We start from the raw sequence: 17,735 nt of genomic DNA, 5'->3' as shown, positions 1-17,735 counted from the left end.
ATGAGGCTGCACCAGGGTGAGGGAGGTGGCAATAAAAGGGATGAGGAGAGAGCGCTGAACAGCATCGACTTGCAGAAGGCGGCTGCTGTGAGGAGAGCGAGCTGTGAGCATGGGGTGAGCAACATTGATGTGTCCCTGCAGGTGCTTGGTACTGTCTGTCCTGCTTGCCTGGCTGAGGACCTGGCCCTGCTGTGCACTGTGGCAGGACCCGTGTTGGCCTGGAAGCGCCCTGGGTCCCAACACGGCAGCCTCGTCCTCTGCAGCAGCAGGGTCCAGGTTTGGCCCAGGTGACTTCTCCAGGCTGTGTCTGATGGGTCAGCCCTCTGCCCTCCTGGGGACGGACCCCCCAGGACATGGCATGAGCCTGGCCAGGGTGCTGGTCCTGGTGGAGCCCACAGACTGGGAGCAGGGGCCTAGGAGCCCTCTGCTGAGCATGCCCTTCTTCCCTGCAGACCTGCAGTGCTGCTGATTGCTGGCCTGGCATGGACCATGCTGGAGACTGCAGCTGCCACCGGTACCTTCCAGGGCAAGAGTGGGAGCACTGGGGCTTGGACGAAGGCAGGAGCAGCTTGGCAGGGAGGAGGCATGGGGCAGGGAAGACAGGACTGGGGAGGGACCTGCTGGAGGTGGGGGTGATGTCCAGGGCTTGTCCTTTGGGCCAGCTGAGCATCCTCTGCCTGCAGAGTGGAGCTGCGCAAAGCCCCCGGAGATTGAACATGGCTACGTGGAGCACCTGATCAAGTACCGCTGCGACCCGTACTACCAGCTGCGCGGCTCTGTTGATGGTGAGACATGCGGCACAGGCACAGCAACACAGGGATGGGGCTTGTCCTCAGCTCCAGGGAATGCATGGGGCTGCCTCAGTGCCGAATGCTGCAGCCCTCCCTTGCCTTCCTGGGGGCTTTGAGCAGCTGCCTCTGCGCCCCCAGGCCCAGGGCAGGTACAAGTGACTCCTTGCCTCGCTGGCGGCAGGGCGTTTCCTGCCCTTGCAGGGAGCTGACCCTGGTTTCCCTCCAAAGGTATATACAAGTGTGACGAGGATCACGCATGGGTGAGCCCTGAGGCTGGCAAGGAGGTGCCTGTCTGTGAGCCAGGTGAGAGCAGGGCAGCCGGGGCTGGGACTGTGGGCGGGGGAGTGGTCTGCCTGGGCAGCTGAAGGGCAGCCGAAGGGCAGCAGGGGCTGCCCGCAACCCCCATCTGCAGTGCTGCTCCCTGGGGCTGCTGCAGGCCAGGGCTCACTGGGGCCCTGCTCTGCCCCGTGCAGTGTGTGGGAAGCCGAAGAACCCCCCCGGGCAGATGCAGCGCATCATCGGAGGCCTGCTGGCTGGGAAGGGCAGCTTCCCTTGGCAGGGCCGGCTGGTGACCCGCCACAACCTCACTGTGGGGGCCACACTCATTGGTGACCAGTGGCTGCTGACCACGGGCAGGAATGTCTACCTGAACCACAGTGAGAACGCCAAGCCGGAGGAGATTGCCCCTACGCTGCAGCTCTTCCTGGGCAGCCGGGGGCAGCCTGCCTTGGGCATTGAGCGCGTGGTGCTGCATCCCGGCTACCCAGAGGTGGTGGATCTGGCCCTGCTGAAGCTCAAGCAGAAGGTGCTCCTCGGAGAGGAGGTGATGCCCATCTGTCTGCCCCAGAAGGACTACGTGCGCCCGGGGCGGGTGGGTTATGTCTCAGGCTGGGGCCGCGGCGCCACCTTCGCCTTTCCCGACATGCTGAAGTACGTGATGCTGCCGGTGGCAGAGGCCGAGCAGTGCCGGCAGTACTACGGGGCGCGGAACGGGTCCTACTGGGTGCAGCCCGTCCTCAGCAATGCCACCTTCTGCGTGGGCATGAGCGAGCTGCAGGAGGACACGTGCTACGGGGACGCCGGCGGTGCCTTCGCCGTGCGGGACCCCGATGACGACACCTGGTACGCGGCCGGTATCCTCAGCCACGACAAGACCTGCGCGGCCTCCCGGTACGGCGTGTACGTGGGTGTGCGGCACGTCCTGGCCTGGGTCCGGGAGACAGTGGCGGCCGGCTGAGGCGGGGCGGCGGGGAATAAAGCTGCGACACCCGGCTGCGAGCTGTGTCCGTGTGCGCGGCGGGGTGTGCGGGGGTGTGCGGGGTGTCCGTGCGGGCGCTGGGCGGCCCTGTGCGCCCGTCCCTGGGCGTGGGCTCCGTGTGCCCCCCCCCTGCCCGGGGCACCTCGTCTGCGCGGGCTGCCCGGGGCTCTGCGGGGTCCGCCCCGCCGTGCGTGGGGCGGTCGCGAGGGGGAGGGGGTCCTGCCCTGTGTCCGGCGCGTCCCCGCTGTCCCTGCCCGCCCCCGGCCCCGCCCCTCTTTTCCGGTCGCGCCCTCCGCGGCCCGAAAGCCTCCCGAGGTCACGTGACACTACACGCTTTCACCGCGCCGGAAGTCCGCCGAGAACCCCGTAGCACGTCTTGTCTAGCAGTGGTTGGACTCTATGGTAATTGCCGCTCCTATAGGCCCTGGTCTCTATGTCTATGGTGTAAGCGGGCAAGAGTGGTTCCTCTTGCGGAGCACTGTGGGGCGGCTATGGCGGCGCTGAGGGAGCTGGTTGACGGACGCTGAGGCAGCTGCAAGCAAGCGGGGGGGCTGCGGGCGGGCGGCGGTGCGGCCGAGTGCGGTGCGGCCGAGGCGAGGCGAGGCAGCGCTCCGGCGCCGGCCCTCCCGCGGCCCCCATGGGCGCCCGCCGCGGCCCGGCCGGCCGGCCCCGCGCGTGGTAGCGGGCGGCGGCGATGGCAGAGGCGAGCGAGGAGTCGCTGCACCGGCTGGCGGGGACGAGCCCCGACGGCGAGGCCGGCGGGCTGGTCCTGCGGGGGCGCAGCGCCGCCGCCGAGCCGCACGTCTTCAAGGCGCCGGCGCCGCGGGCCTCCCTGCTGGGCCTGGACGTGCTGGCGGCCCAGAAGCGGCGGCAGCGCGAGGAGGGGGCGGCCGGCGGGAAGCGGTCCCGAGTCTCTTCCTACAAAGACTGGGAGGAGGACCGTGACGAGGCGGGCAGCCCCGAGGAGGACGAGGATGAGGAGACCGATCGGAGCAGCCGGAGCGCCCGCAAGGACAGGTGGGGGTTGGGGGGGATCCCGGTGCTGGCGGTGGCACGGGGGGCGGTGCAGCCGGTGGGTCCGTGCCGGGGGAGCGAGCGGGGCTGTGGGCACTGCCAGTGGCTGGGGGGGCTGCGCCAGTAACAGAGGAGCCGTAACCTCCTGGGGGAGGTCTGGAGATCTCCTCGGGAGAGCGCTGTGGGGCACCTCTGCGAAGCCGAGGCGGCCCAGGAAGGGCTGTGTCACTGGGGCCCTCCCGCGGCGTCCAGGGCAGCGGCGGTTCAGGTGCCGCCAGCCCTGCGGACACCAGCCGTCCCAGCAATGAGTGAGTCGGCGTCCTGGTGCCCGAGGCAACAGCTCGCTCCGGAGCGCACGTCTGGGAGCGCAGCGGGCATGGTGGGCTGTTAGCGAGGGATGGAGGGAGCGCGTCTAACCGCAGGCTTCTGCTGCAGTAGAGCTGGAACTGGAGTTATACGAGGCAAGTCAAAGCCCAGCTGTTCCTCAACGCTTTTGAGCTTTTGTTTTCTCTGCTCTCACTTTCTAGGCATTACCGTTCTGTCTATGTGGAAACACCTTCCTACACAGGGGGTGTCAGCGAGGAGTTTTGGGAACGCAGCCGGCAGCGGGAAAGGGAGCGTCGGGAACATGGTGTCTTTGCCTCCTCCAAGGAGGACAAGGAACGAAAGAAGGAACGCAGTAGGGATCGGGACCATGATCGTAAACGAGACCGTGGTAACTGCTCAGAGACCTGTGTGCCCCTTCCCTTGTAGGGTTTGGGCTTGTCGCTCAGCCTGTTTGTAGTCTTTAGCTAATGTTCCTGGTGTTTTCTGCAGCAGACTTGGGAAGCCTGTTCATGCACTGGGCACCTGATCTTACTTTCTTTTCTCAGAGGAGCGGGACAGAAGTCGTCACAGCAGCAGGTCAGAGAGGGATAGCTCATCGGAGCGGGGCAGCAGGAAGAGCGAACCAGAGAGTCCCAGACATCGGCCCAAAGGTAGGAGTGGGACCTGGTAGAGTTCTCATGTAAGACCTAACAGGAAGGGGCTTTTTTTTTTTTTTTTTTTTGTTTTGTTTTCTGTTGGTTTTGTCGGGGCAAGTGTAGGTAGAAAAGCCTGTATCTTGTAATGTTTTGGTTAGGGCAAGCATAGCTTGACCTGGGTCTGGGAGCACTCTGCCAGGTCTGTGTGTGTGAAAATCTGGCTGACCTCTGTGCAGTGAGGTCGGGTCTGGGTCTATGTGATAGAAATGTGGTCCTTGGCAACTTTCCTTGGAATTGCTGGGTCAGCCTCTTCTCTTCGAGAGAGGGCAAACGGATACCCCTCTCTGTGCTCATTGCTAGAAGGGGTAAGGTGGCTCCAGATGCCCGGCATCTCTGTTTGAACATGAGGTGTCCAACCCCATCTTCTCTGCTAGATGCAGCCACGCCGTCTCGCTCCAGCTGGGAGGAAGATGATAGTGGCTACAGCAGTACCCGCCGCTCACAGTGGGAATCTCCCTCACCCATGCCTTCCTATCGAGACTCAGAGCGCAGCCACCGGGCATCCTCAGTACGGGACACAGACCGGAAAGACCGGGACAGGTATCAGTGCTGCAGAAAGGGGATGGTGTATGTGAGAGTAGCGCCTGGTTGTGGGCACCAGTTCCTTTCTCCTGCTGTTTTTTCAGGTCTGTGAGGAGCCGGTACTCAGATAAGACGCCGTTGCCCACTCCGTCATACAAATACAACGAGTGGGCTGACGACCGCAGGCACCTTGGGGCCACGCCACGGCTGTCCAGAGGGAGAGGTGAGGAGCCTGGGCTGGGCTGGGTAGCAGCAGAATTCCCTGCACTGCACAAGGTTCAGCTCTGTGGGATATCCTCCGGAGCAGCCGGGCCAGCACCCAGACTGACCAGCTCACCCCCTCCAGGGCGACGTGCGGATGGGGAGGAGGGCATTGCCTTTGAGACGGAGGAGGAGCGGCAGCAGTGGGAGGACGATCAGCGGGTGAGAGTCCAAAGGCGGATGAGGAGTCGGGCACGCAGTGGGCTTGGGGCTGCCCAGCTGGGCTGGCTGGGTGGGGGCACGGCCTGGCCCGGGGAGCCTCTCCACGGGTTTGTGCTGTGGGGCCAACAGAGCTTAGGGCCGCGTCTCTCCCCTCCCAGCAAGCTGACCGGGATTGGTACATGATGGATGAGGGCTACGACGAGTTTCACAACCCCTTGGCCTACTCCTCGGAGGAGTACGTGAAGAAACGGGAGCAGCACTTGCACAAGCAGAGGCAGAAGCGCATCTCGGCACAGCGGCGGCAGATAAATGAGGTAGGGGCGAGATGCAGGGTTGGCTCTTCTGAACGTGTGGGTTTTGCTGCCCCTTGAGACATCTGCTTACTGGCAGTGAGCACTGAACCCTTGTTCTCAGGTGGAGAACAGCAGTCTGTGTCCTGGGCAGACTGAACGAGGGTTCGCAGGGAAAGTATCATTAAGTTCCTCTGGAAGGTGCAGCCCTGTGTGGGGCAGAATGCACACTGAGTGACGGGTGGGTCGCAGTGTCTGGGGCAGCAGGAGCGCAGAGGGTCATGCTCCTGCTGTTCTGGGGTGTGAGTTACACCACTAGGGCTGTCTGCTGTTGGCCTAGTGGACGCTGGGGGCTGCTGCCCTCGCACATGAGCAGGATTATGTCCAGGCGTCCTGGTGTATTCTGAGTATGGCAGGGGCCTTGTGGACAATGTCTGTCTTGTGTTTCCCTGGAGATAGTCCTGTTGACCCTGGGCTTCATATGGCCAGTCTGTGTTTCCTGTACCCTGCTGCTTCCAATTACTCTTTCTTTCCTAATGCTTACTTTCAGACTTCCTAGGCTGGAACCATCGATTTCATCCTGTTATGTGTGGGCCCCAGACCGGAGCTCAGTGTCCTGATGTGATCTCTCGGGCTTTCTGTGGGGCTTCTGTGTATTTTCTAATATGCTGTTTCCTGCAGGATAACGAGCGCTGGGAGACGAATCGTATGCTGACCAGTGGTGTGGTTCATCGAATTGAAGTGGACGAAGATTTTGAGGAGGATAACTCTGCTAAAGTGCATCTGTTGGTGCATAACCTGGTGCCTCCTTTCCTAGATGGAAGGATTGTCTTCACCAAGCAGGTAGAGACTGTGGCTGAGAGCGCTGATGGCAGGGGGGCCCCACAAGTACGAGCCCTCTGCTGAAGCAATACCTCTTTCCTCTAGCCAGAGCCGGTCATCCCTGTGAAGGATGCCACCTCGGATTTGGCCATCATAGCCCGGAAAGGCAGCCAGTTGGTGCGCAAGCACAGGGAGCAAAAGGAGCGTAAGAGGGTATGCTGTGACCTTTTGACTTACTACTTCACTGTAAACGTGTCGTGTGGTGTCTCACAGCCTTTGTTGGACTTTGCAGAAGACAGGCTGTGATGGCAATGATGATACGGACTTCATGTTTTTATGACCTGGGATATCCTGGTAGCCCAGCTCATTGCATTGTCTCATAAGCAGCCGCTGTGATGTGATTTCCTCAGGCACTGCCTGAGACATGAATCACTGTGTACTTGTGGAAAGGAATCTAATCCAAAAGACATTTGGATCATGGGAGAAGAGAGGAGATAGAAGAATGCAAGGTAGCTTAGGGACAGTCAGCAGTCAGTATGGTGACAGGATATATCTCGTCACATCTTAGCAGAAGAGCTGTGAGGAGGAGTATGCAGTAAGGCAGCATATTAGCTTGGTGAGTTTTCTAGGGACTTTCTCTCAAGGTTATGTGATTACTGTGGGGAAAGTGCAGATGGTTCCTTGTAAATTGAAACCGAGCTGTATTTGAGCTACGTATGCTATGAATGGAACGGAGGTGGAAGCTAAACTGGTATCAGAGCTGGGAGCAAGCAGGAAGGTCGGAGAGAGGCCTGTGAGCACCTGTCAAAAGCAGGCAGATTATCTCTGGTTCAGATTTGTGTAGGTTTAAGTTCAAGTTTAATGGAAGGGTCAGCAGCTGGAACTGTTTTCTCAGGAGGCAGTTGGTCATCCTGTGCCTGAAGTCTCTACATGCAGAGCAGTGTGTAAAAGCTCTGCTGCCATGCACGTGGAAGAGGGGAACTTGATATAGGAATGGGGTGTGTGTTTTGTGTTGTAGCACTGGGGGATTGTGGGGCTAATATGCTTTCCTAGTCTTAAGAGTAGGATTGGAGAAGAATGATTTGTCAGTGCTTTCTGTGGCAAAATTACACTGCGCTCTGTCTGTCCAGGCTCAGCATAAGCACTGGGAGCTGGCAGGCACAAAACTGGGAGACATTATGGGGATCAAGAAAGAGGAGGAGAAGGACGAGATGGTGACAGAAGATGGCAAAGTGGATTACAAGTAGGAGCTTGATTTGCATTACTTCTGCTCAGCCGGTGATGGGGGCTGTAGGCATAGCAAAGTGTGTGGAGAGGCAGTTTTAGGACTTCTGCTATTCCCTTAGGACGGAGCAGAAGTTTGCCGAACACATGAAAGAAAAAAGTGAAGCCAGTAGTGAGTTTGCCAAGAAGAAATCGATCCTGGAGCAGAGACAATATCTGCCCATCTTTGCCGTGCAGCAGGAGCTGCTCTCCGTCCTCAGGTATGGCTGCTGGGGATCTGGTCGTACAGCCTTCCTCTCAGGAGCCCAAGTGAGAAATTTTCCTAGATACATGGCCCGTTTGGAAGCTGTACCCTCCGGAAACAAAGCCAATTGCTTTGTGTGGTTGGTGGCAGCCTTTCTGCCTGAGTAGGATGATGCTTGTGTGGCCAGCCAGGGCTGTGAATGCAAAAGCCCTTCTTTGTGGTGTACGAAGAAATATTTTTTTCCCTTTCTTCAGAGACAACAGCATTGTGATTGTGGTGGGGGAGACGGGGAGTGGGAAGACGACTCAGCTGACACAGTACCTCCACGAGGATGGCTACACAGACTATGGCATGATTGGCTGCACCCAGCCCCGCAGAGTGGCTGCCATGTCAGTCGCCAAGCGGGTCAGCGAGGAGATGGGGGTGCGTCTGGGAGAGGAGGTGAGTCTGGCAGTGGGTGCAGGGGCACGGCCCGCTGACAGTGAGTGCATGGGGCTGCTGGAAGACTTTCTGGTATCTCTGCCCTCCCAGGTGGGCTATGCCATCCGCTTTGAGGACTGCACATCCGAGAACACAGTGATCAAATACATGACAGATGGGATCCTCCTCCGTGAGTCGCTGCGGGAGGCTGACCTGGACAACTACAGCGCTATCATCATGGATGAGGCACACGAGCGCTCGCTCAATACCGATGTTCTCTTCGGCCTGCTTCGGGAGGTGTGTGTGAGCCTGGGCTAGAGGGCAGCAGCACAGGGCACGTGAGCTGGTCTTAAAGCAGAGTCTTGGCAGGGACAGAACTTCTCTACCAGGTCTGGGAGAAGGAGGCAGAGGTGCAACATCTCTGTCTGCACTTGCTGCTCCAACATCCTTGTCCCTCATTCTAGGGGGTTAAATCTCCCCGAATGCTTAAGTGCTGCCACAGGCTTGCTGGCTGTCAGAAACTCTAGGTACAGAGACCTTTGCTGACTTAAGGCTTCCTGGACTGAGTCTTTTGAACTGCACAGATCATACAGCATCTGCATTCCCTGGCATTAATGGCCAGTGCCTCTAGAGTACAGCAGAAGCTCTGTCCTGTGCTGTTGTCTCAGTAATGATGTAAGTAGCCTGCAGCCATGCACAAATACCTCTTCCTTACTGCTCCTTTCATCTGCTTTCTAGGTGGTGGCCCGACGCTCAGATCTGAAGCTTGTTGTCACCTCGGCGACCATGGATGCAGATAAGTTTGCTTCATTCTTCGGAAACGTCCCTATTTTCCACATTCCTGGGCGCACATTCCCTGTTGATATTCTTTTCAGCAAGGTATGGTCAACGTTGCGGAGGGAAGTTCTGTTGTAACAGGAGAAGGTTGTGGCTTGGGTGTCCTGTACTCTGTGGTGGACAGAAAGGATAGTGGAGGAGGTGGTGTTACGCAGGCTTGCACTCAGGATGGGGCAGGTGATATTATTGGCATCTGTAACTGAGGCTGTACCTTTCAGACCCCACAAGAGGATTATGTGGAGGCTGCAGTGAAACAAGCCCTGCAGGTCCATTTGTCTGGTGCTCCCGGAGACATCCTGGTCTTCATGCCTGGCCAGGAAGACATAGAGGTGAGCTGAAAGAGCAGGCACTGTCCTACCCCCTCGTTGTTTTAATCTTATGTTTACACCCCTCTTTGTGTCTAGGTGACCTCAGAGCAAATTGTGGAGCACCTTGAGGAGCTGGAGAAGGCGCCTGCTCTTGCTGTACTGCCTATCTATTCTCAGCTGCCGTCAGACTTGCAGGCCAAGATCTTCCAGAAGGTGCTGATGTGTGGTCTGTGGTAGGAGTGGGGACAGGGGAAACTAGTGCAGGGAAGACAACTGAGCATGAGTCAGAGGTGCAGACATGCCTTTTGTATTGCGTGTGAGAAGAGAAAGGATGTGCCCCCCTCAGCTTCCCGATAGTCACCACTGTCCTTCTGGGTTCTGTTTTGCTGCTCTGCACTCTTCCTCGGTGGTGCAGAGGCCCTTGCCCAGGGATTTGACTGATGCAAGGTATGCTTGCAGGCTCCGGATGGGGTCAGGAAGTGCATCGTTGCCACTAACATTGCAGAGACCTCTCTGACGGTGGACGGCATCATGTTTGTGATTGACTCTGGCTACTGCAAGTTGAAGGTAAGCCAGGATTTCCTGTACCGTTTATGTCTGTGATCTCGAATTGGGTTGAGGGAGTTCTGCGGGAATGACCCAGCCTTCCCCTTACTTCAGTCTGTTCTTCTTGTGCCCTACAGGTTTTCAACCCCCGTATAGGCATGGATGCACTGCAGATCTACCCCATCAGTCAAGCCAATGCCAATCAGAGGGCAGGGCGAGCTGGCCGAACAGGCCCAGGCCACTGCTTCAGGTAGGCACGTCATCAGTGTTCCCGTTGCTGTTGTATCCACAGCTTGACATTGTCTTATATGCATTTTTTTCTCACTGAAGCTGTTCATTATCTTAAACTTCTGGGGGGAAGAGGGCAGTAGGCAGACTTTGAGGCCTTCTCTTTTGGACCCAGTGCCTCTGCAGAGGAAGGAATATGTTCCAGTTTCTTCCCTTGCCCATCTTCATGTGTGGCTGTTCCACCCTTGATGCTGTCAGGATAACAGCCAAGCCAAAGGCAGCCTTCTCAAAGCTTTGCTTTGAGACTGGTCTGTGCCCAGGGAAGGACTGTGCTTGAGAGGAGTGTTCACTGTACTGCAGCCCAGGCACCCTTATGTGCTGGGAAGGTCATACTTTGGCCAGGGTGGATGTTCCTCCCTGAAGTCCTGCTGGCTGGCCTGGTTGAGTGCAGAGTTGCTGCCCTGTGCCATGCCTGGTTGGGTTGGGCAACAGCTGGTGAGTCAGTAAGGAGCACAGTGGCCTGAACCAGAAGGAGCATGCTCTTGGCATCTGTTCCCCAGGCTCTACACCCAGAGTGCCTACAAGAACGAGCTGCTGACAACCACGGTGCCCGAGATCCAGCGCACCAACCTTGCCAATGTAGTGCTTTTGCTCAAGTCCCTGGGTGTGCAGGACCTGCTGCAGTTCCACTTCATGGATCCGCCCCCTGAGGACAACATGCTGAACTCCATGTACCAGCTGTGGATCCTGGGGGCCCTGGATAACACAGGTATTGGCTGCCAAGGGCAAGCTGTCAGCCCATGGGACTGGGATCTGCGCAGTTGCTGATGCCTGTGCTGTTCCTACAGGTGGTCTGACCTCAACAGGACGTCTCATGGTGGAGTTTCCACTGGATCCTGCACTCTCCAAAATGCTCATTGTCTCCTGCGACATGGGTTGCAGCTCTGAGATCTTGCTCATTGTCTCCATGTTGTCTGTGCCTGCCATCTTTTATCGGCCTAAGGTACCTGTTTGTTCTGTCAGCAGTTTGGGACCTTCCCCTGCCCTTTGGCTAACCCGCGTTCTTTGCTCATGTTTCAGGGCCGAGAGGAGGAGAGTGACCAAGTGCGGGAGAAATTTGCTGTTCCAGAGAGTGATCACTTGACTTACCTGAATGTTTACCTGCAGTGGAAGAACAACAGCTATTCTACACTGTGGTGCAACCAGCACTTCATCCATGCCAAGGCCATGCGGAAGGTGAGGCTGTGGCAGTGAGGCTGGAGGAGGGAGCCTTAGGCAGGAGAGGGATCCGACTGCACGTGTCTTTGCAGGTGCGGGAGGTGCGTGCCCAGCTCAAGGACATTATGGTGCAGCAGCGGATGAGCCTAGCGTCTTGTGGTACTGACTGGGATGTTGTCAGGAAGTGCATCTGTGCTGCGTATTTCCACCAGGCTGCAAAGCTGAAGGTGAGAGGTGTCTGTGCTAGTCTGGGGGCTGAGAGGCCCTGTCTGGGGACAGGTGGGCTAACCACACTTGTCTTTGTAGGGCATTGGGGAGTATGTGAACATCCGGACAGGCATGCCCTGCCACCTGCACCCCACGAGCTCTCTGTTCGGCATGGGCTACACTCCAGACTACATTGTGTATCATGAGTTGGTCATGACCACCAAGGTGAGCTTCAGCTGAGGGCTAGCAAGAAGGGTGAGGAGTGCCTTGAGAGAGATGGGAGGGCTTTGCTGTGATACTGGGATCTATCAGAAGGGCAGTTCTCAGCCTTTCTCATCTGTACCAACTAGGCCTGTCTGTGTCATCTGCAGAGTCCTGTTTGTTGCTTTCCCAATGTTTTTTACTGGCCTGTGTGGGACGTGTTTGAACCTCTTTGTGGTCTCACCAAGTCTAGCCCTTTCACCAAGTCTCACTCATAGCAGCTTCTGAGGCCAGGAAGCATTGTCTGGAAGGGATATAGTCCCAGCCTGAGAAGTGCCATCAGCAAGTGCAGGAGGGAGCTGCCATGGCGCTGAAAATGGTGCCTCGGCCCTGAGAGTGCCATCCTGCTACCCTGGTCTTTCCTTCTGTCATTGCAGGAATACATGCAGTGTGTCACTGCTGTGGATGGAGAGTGGCTGGCAGAGCTGGGCCCCATGTTCTATAGTATCAAACATGCTGGCAAGTCGCGCCAGGTGAGTCTTCCTGCCCAGGACGAGCTGGTAGACGGCAGGCCCACTGCACACCTGTTCTAGTGCAGTGTGTGTGTGCGTGTGTGTGTGTTTTGTGGGCCTGCAGAGAGTCTGCTGCTGGCCAGCTCTCTGTCTGTCCCTGACCTACTGCTGCCTTGCTCCAGGAGAATCGCCGCCGTGCCAAGGAGGAAGTGTCTGCCATGGAGGAAGAGATGGCTTTGGCTGAGGAGCAGCTGCGTGCCCGCCGGGAGGAGCAGGAGCGCCGTAACCCACTGGGCAGTGCAAGGTAGGTGCTGGCCCTGCTTGGCCACGAGCTGCCTGCTGAAGAGCAGGAGTAGTGAGCCGTGTGCAGGATCTCAGCTTCGCCATGGGTGTTCTGGTGCAGGGAAAGGTTGCATGTTCCACTAATCACCCTGTCCTCTCCTGGCAGATCCACTAAAATCTACACCCCTGGGCGGAAGGAGCAGGGGGAGCCCCTGACGCCACGACGCACCCCAGCCCGCTTTGGCCTCTGAGAAGGCAGTGCCCATTGCTTTGAGGCTTAAAGACTTCCAGGAGCAGCTGAGTCTTAGGAGGGTGTGCAGCTCCTTTGATCACTCTAGTCTGCGAGGTGCTCTACAGATTGTGGCCCAGGAAGGCTTTGGTGCTTGGCACTAATTTTGCTACGGAACAGAAATAATTTTATTTGTTTAAAGGTTGTCAGTCTAATCCTTGCTTTGTTTGGCACTGTTTCTTGTCCTGGAGGTGAGTGTTGGGTGGAGGCAGCCCTGCAGAGTCATGCAGGGCTGGTACTGTCAAGTTGTTGCGTTGCAGAGCCTGGGACAAGGCACAGAATTACCCTGACCGAGAGGGCAAAGACAGCCCATCCCTGGCCCACACTGCTGCAGAGGCAGTTCTCCCACGAGCCATGCCTTGGGCAGGCAGCCAGTGTCCAGCTGTCCCCGTACACGTGAGGTCATGGGCCCAGCCCTGGTTCAGGCCAGGCTGTGCCAGGAATTCTGCTCACCTTCGGCTGCTCACACTTAACGGTGCTGCTTATGTGTTCTGACCGTGGGGTACAGGTTTTGCCCCTGCATCCTGCCCAGTGTGTCTTGAAGATGCCTGGAGGAAAGGCAGGGGAGATGAAGTGATGCAACGGTGCCAAGACAATCCTGATCTGCTGGCCTTGCAGGAGCATGGGTGGTCCAGCAGTTGCCCATCTGTCACTCTGCTGGCAGCAAACTGCTGTGTGCAGAGACCTCAGCCTCACTCCCCATGTTCACCACTTACTGCTTTTCTGCTGTCAGCTCTGCGGTCCGCGTGATTTGCTGCTGGACCGTGTGCCCTAGTTTCTTGTTTGACTGCCTGAAAACAAGGCAGGAGCTGAGTGAGTTGGGGTGGGGAGAAGGCAGCCACCTGCCCCTCTGCTCTGATGAGGCTTCTCACTCACATCTGCTCCTTCACACACTGGCTGATGTTGACCAGCACCAGCTCCGTCTCCTTGTGTGGCCAACTGCCGTCAGAGCGTGCCAGAGTGTGGGCAGAGCGCAGCGTTTCTATCTGGAAAGAATGACCCCCCGTACCGCGTGTGAACCAGCATGTGACTGCTCTTCCCAGCCTCTGAGCCCAGGCCTGAGGGCAGCTGGAGAAGCCAGGTTGTGCTGGGGCAGCAGCCTGTGGGGCTGGGCAGCCAGCGCCTGGGAGAGCGGCTCGGGAGAAGAGCCATTGCCTGGGCACCGCCAGCCATGAGCTGCTGTCGGAAGGCGGCAGTTCTGTGCTGAGGGGCCTTTCACCTGCTCCGTGGCCTTGCGGAGCTCGCCCTTCAGGAAGGCCAGCTCCACCTTCAGAACAACCAGCTCCTCTTCTTGCGTCGCCAGAGCTTGCTTGCTGTCCTGGTGTAGCTGCTGCCAGCGTAGGGCCTGGCTGCTCTGCTGCTGCAGCATCTCCTGGAGGAACCGGGCCTGCCCGTGGCACAGAGGGGCAGTGAGGGAGACACGGGCAGAGCACAGGTGCCCAATGCCCTGCGGGAAAGCTTGGGCCATGCTTACCTCCTGCTTGCTCTGCTCCAGGGACCCCTGCAGCTTCCTCAGCTCCCAGAGAAGCTGCTGCCTCTCTTCCTCACAGGCTGCAATCTTCTCCTCCTGCTTGGCCTTCTCTTGCTGGGCTTGGGCCAGCTCTGCCTTCAGGGTGGCCATGTCCTGCAGGTGCATGCAGAGCCGTGGGGCAGGGAGGGTGGTTGGCCAAGCCCCGGGCAGGCTGGGGCTCCTCCAGAAGCAGACAAAGGCTGAGGGCTGCGTGGTGGCTGACTGCAACTTGGGGCTGTCCTGTGCCTGTCCTCACCTGCGGCTCTTCCCGCAGCAGAGCCAGGCTGTCCCGCAGGCCTCGGCTCTGCCCCTCCTGTGCCCCCCGCTGCAGAGAAGGCATTGCTGTGCTAGTGCTGCTTCCTGCAAAAGCAGGGTCTGCCCTCTCTGCTGCCAGCCCCTGCTCGCTGCCCACTCCTGCAGCACAGGCTTTGCTTCAGGGCTTTACTCTCTCTTAAGAGTGCTTGTCCACTCCTTTGCCTGGTGCAGCTGTTGCTAGAGCTTTTCTTTCCTGTCCTGCTGGAAGCACAGCTCCCATGGCATGGCAGCCTAGTCCTGGCACTGAGCAGGCCCTGGGTTACCCATGGGTGCAGGGCAGACTGGGGCCAGGCTGACAGAGGGACTTGCCCACTACCTACCTACCCGCTCCCTCAGGGCTTGCAGCTGTTGTTGGCTTCTCTGCAGCTTCTCGTGGGCACGGGCTGCAGCATGCATGTGTTGCAGTGCCTGTTCGAGGGTCACCTGCTGTTTCTGCTGCCACTGGCTCAGCTCTGCCTGGGGCCGTGCTGCCAGCTCCCTGGAGACAAGGGCACAGACTGAGCGGTGGCAGCCCCGGACTGCCCTCCCTTGATGGAGTAGGTGCAGCAGAACCCTGGTCGGGCTTGGGCTGTGCCAGGGACAGCCAGCCTCAGGGCCCATCTACCTGCTGTGTGCCCACTCAGCCTTGCTACTGGCCATCTCCTTCTGCAGTACTCACAGCGCAGTTTCCACCTCGCAGCTGGCCTCGTGCTGCGTGCCTGTGCTGGACCGCAGGCATGGCTGCTCCTCTGTGCGCTGTGGGATGCTCGGGGCTGGCAGCTGCTGGGCCAGTGCCTGGGCTGCTTGAGGTGGTGGGGGAAGGCTGGCATTGCCGCTCCCTGCTGTGTCCCAGGGCATCTGGGAGAAGCAGAGCAGGGCTCAGCCCTGCAGCCTGGTTTTGGGATGCTTGAGCTTGTGTCTCCTATGCCCCCCTGGGTGCTGCCCCCCAGGCTCGGGGAGCTGCCTCTCCACCTTTCCAGAACTGCACAGGGAAACACTGTCTGCCCTGTAACTCTGCAGCTAGCGGTGCCCCAAAAGCACCAGCAGCCTGTGGTGCCTGCAGGGCCTTACTCTTTCCCTGTTGTAACACTGGGATGGACTGAGTGCTGCTGCTGTGGCAGGTGGATGTGCAGTAACTGATGGGGAGGCACTGCCTGCTGCCTCCTGGGGTGCTTTCCTGCTTCATCCTCCAGCTGTGTGTGCACTAACCCTGGCCCTGGGCTCCCCACTGCAGCCGCCAAGAGCATGCAACCCCAGGGTGCTGGCTGCAGGCTCCAACCCCAACACGTCCCAGCTCTGCGGCCCTGGATGCCACCCTCCTCGCCCACTCCACCTTCCTCAGCACTGCTCTGCTCAGCTGCCCTCCCCCGCTGTCCCCTGTGGCTGGTACCAGCACCCCTTAGCTGCCTGCTTCTGCCTGCAGAACATCCATCATTTCTGCATCTGCCACTGTGAGCAGCACAGCCATGAGCTGTCTGCTGGCTTCTGCCTGGCCCCGTGCACCAGCACTGCAGCTGCTGTGCTGCTAGCACTGACCTGCTTGAGCATCTCTGGGCGCTCCTCCAGGGTGCTGTCGCTGGTGTCGGTCTGGCTCTGGGCAGCCACGCAGGAGGTGACCTCTGTCTGCACTGCCTCATCCTTCTGGTCCTGTGGAGAGGTGCATCACTGGCCTGTGGGTACCCAGCAGGGTGTGAGAGCCCTTGAGTCACTCTGTGCTCCCACTGGGGAGAGGCTGGGGCTGGAGAAGCAGCTGATTTGGGACAACCTGCAGGCAATGGGCTGTTGCGGAGGGCCTGTGGCAGAGGGATGTGGCCCACACCAGGTAGGAGGCAGGATGGCTGCTAGCTGCTGGCCTTATCCCTTTGCAACTCCCCCGTGCCCTCCCTGTTGTGGCAGTGTCTGCTGGATACCCAGCAGCCCTGGAAAGGCATCCTGGTGGCCACTGACCTGTGACAGGGCACAGGTGGACGAGAAGAGCTCACCAGCAAGGCTGTGGGCTGCAGCAGTGACACCAGCTCTGGGCTGGTGCCCAGGGTGTCAGTGGGGCCATGAGGGGCTGCAGTCTTCCATCTCTGCTCAGTCAGGTGGACTGGGCCATGCCAGCCTGTGTCTGGGCTGGGTGGGCTGCTTCGTACAGGGTACAGTGCTAAATCCTCATCCTACACGTGGCTGGCAGGACATCCCCTGCCCTCCCTTGGAGGGGCTGGTCACCAGCTTTTAGCACGGGCAGGGCTGCTGGGCAGGTATGGTGCCTAGCCCATGATGGGATGGCTGTGGGGGACACATGGCCAGGGGCCTGGCCTGTGACCATCGTGCCTGGCACTGGTACCTTGCCCACCAGCGCGTGGTACTGCTGCATCAGAAAGACCAAGTCCTGGTGCTTCTGCTCCACTGCACACTCCTGCTGCTGCAGCTGGACCAGCCGCTCATGGTTCATGCCCCTGCAGAAGTGCAGGTCCAGCTGCAGCGCCCGTATTGAGGCCAGCACCTGTGCTGGCTCCAGCTCTTCCTGCCGTGTGTCCTGGCATGGCTGGGGCTCCTCTTGCCGTGGCTCCAGCACCGACCCTCGCCTTTGGCCCTAGGATACAAAACGAGCAGCGTTTGCCTGGCTCCCTGCTGTGGCCAGCCCATCTTGCAGGTCCTGCCAGGCACTGGGGCTGGATGACAATACCAGCAGTTCAGGTTTTGGGCAGAGAGCAGCAGGCGAGTGTGTTGATGACCAGTGGGTGCAGACCTCTCCCCTCTCAGGCAGCACCCCTCTGTGTGTGTGTTCTGTTCGTTGCCCTGGCTTTGTGGACAGCTGAGCCCCCAGCACTGCTGGCACTTGGCACCGCAGTGATGCCAGCATGAGCAGTGACTGCTGTGGGTGGTGGCAGTGGGACCAGCGCGGCCACAGCAGGACTGGACACTCCTGAACCCTCATGCTTTTCCTGTCCCTGAGGGATGAGCTGTCTGGTGGCACAAGCAAGGGCTGGCCAGGGTCTCCTATTGCACCGGGCCACCAGCCTGCGGCCTCACTGCCAGCGCCTGGGGCAGGGGTGGTGCCAGCACTGCTCACCTGGGGCTGCGGGGTCTCTGTGTCCTGCTGAAGCTGCTGAATGGAGCTGTTCAGCTCTGATGTTACCTCCTCTGCTCCTGGCAGCCCTCCACAGGGATCCTCAGGCTGGTCCAGAGGTGCAGAAACCTCCCTGGATGTGCCACATTTTGGACATTCTCTTGCTGCTAGAGGGACCACAACATGGGACAGACTTTTCCTGCTGGCCCCAGACAACT

The 17,735-nt window shown here is 59.0% G+C and overlaps 2 protein-coding genes across 3 annotated transcripts; both read left to right on the top strand.

Moving 5' to 3' along the window:
* LOC147527804 (haptoglobin-like) lies at positions 1–2,028 on the top strand. The gene is made up of 5 exons (XM_086621267.1): positions 1–287; positions 453–514; positions 684–785; positions 1,020–1,094; positions 1,265–2,028. The coding sequence occupies exons 1-5, from the start codon at positions 1–3 to the stop codon at positions 2,026–2,028; spliced, it is 1,290 nt and encodes a 429-aa protein (XP_086477393.1).
* Positions 2,029–2,740: 712 nt separating this feature from the next.
* On the top strand, positions 2,741–12,813 carry DHX38 (DEAH-box helicase 38). Of its 2 annotated transcripts, none has more exons than XM_086620770.1 (26): positions 2,741–3,066; positions 3,591–3,778; positions 3,936–4,040; positions 4,460–4,625; positions 4,712–4,830; positions 4,954–5,030; positions 5,189–5,344; positions 6,002–6,163; positions 6,248–6,355; positions 7,273–7,385; positions 7,489–7,626; positions 7,865–8,051; positions 8,142–8,327; positions 8,769–8,909; positions 9,086–9,196; positions 9,272–9,388; positions 9,635–9,742; positions 9,859–9,971; positions 10,510–10,718; positions 10,798–10,952; positions 11,030–11,185; positions 11,260–11,394; positions 11,474–11,599; positions 12,013–12,108; positions 12,270–12,391; positions 12,536–12,813. In XM_086620770.1, exons 1-26 carry the CDS (start codon positions 2,744–2,746, stop codon positions 12,618–12,620), a joined length of 3,702 nt encoding a protein of 1,233 aa, XP_086476896.1. In that variant the 5' UTR covers positions 2,741–2,743; the 3' UTR covers positions 12,621–12,813. The 2 variants fall into 2 exon arrangements, with proteins under 2 accessions (XP_086476896.1, XP_086476895.1); XM_086620769.1 differs by having other exon boundaries at positions 2,744–3,066; positions 4,912–5,030.
* Positions 12,814–17,735: the final 4,922 nt, after the last annotated feature.

The sequence above is a fragment of the Tauraco erythrolophus genome, chromosome 15 (genome assembly GCF_009769465.1).
Source record: "Tauraco erythrolophus isolate bTauEry1 chromosome 15, bTauEry1.pri, whole genome shotgun sequence".
In the NCBI taxonomy this organism is placed as follows: domain Eukaryota; kingdom Metazoa; phylum Chordata; class Aves; order Musophagiformes; family Musophagidae; genus Tauraco; species Tauraco erythrolophus.
Note: the sequence above shows the minus strand (reverse complement) of the source record. Positions and strands in the feature narration are given on the sequence as shown.

Bases quoted from the DNA above. Each gene is read 5' to 3' on its own strand.
- LOC147527804 (XM_086621267.1), top strand. From the start codon at position 1: ATGAGGCTGCACCAGGGTGAGGGAGGTGGCAATAAAAGGGATGAGGAG. The intron at 288-452 runs GTGACTTCTCCA...TCTTCCCTGCAG, and splicing joins AGGGTCCAGGTTTGGCCCAG to ACCTGCAGTGCTGCTGATTG. The intron at 515-683 runs GTACCTTCCAGG...CTCTGCCTGCAG, and splicing joins GGAGACTGCAGCTGCCACCG to AGTGGAGCTGCGCAAAGCCC.
- DHX38 (XM_086620769.1), top strand. From the start codon at position 2,744: ATGGCAGAGGCGAGCGAGGAGTCGCTGCACCGGCTGGCGGGGACGAGC. The intron at 8,328-8,768 runs GTGTGTGTGAGC...TCTGCTTTCTAG, and splicing joins TCTTCGGCCTGCTTCGGGAG to GTGGTGGCCCGACGCTCAGA. The intron at 9,389-9,634 runs GTGCTGATGTGT...GTATGCTTGCAG, and splicing joins AGGCCAAGATCTTCCAGAAG to GCTCCGGATGGGGTCAGGAA.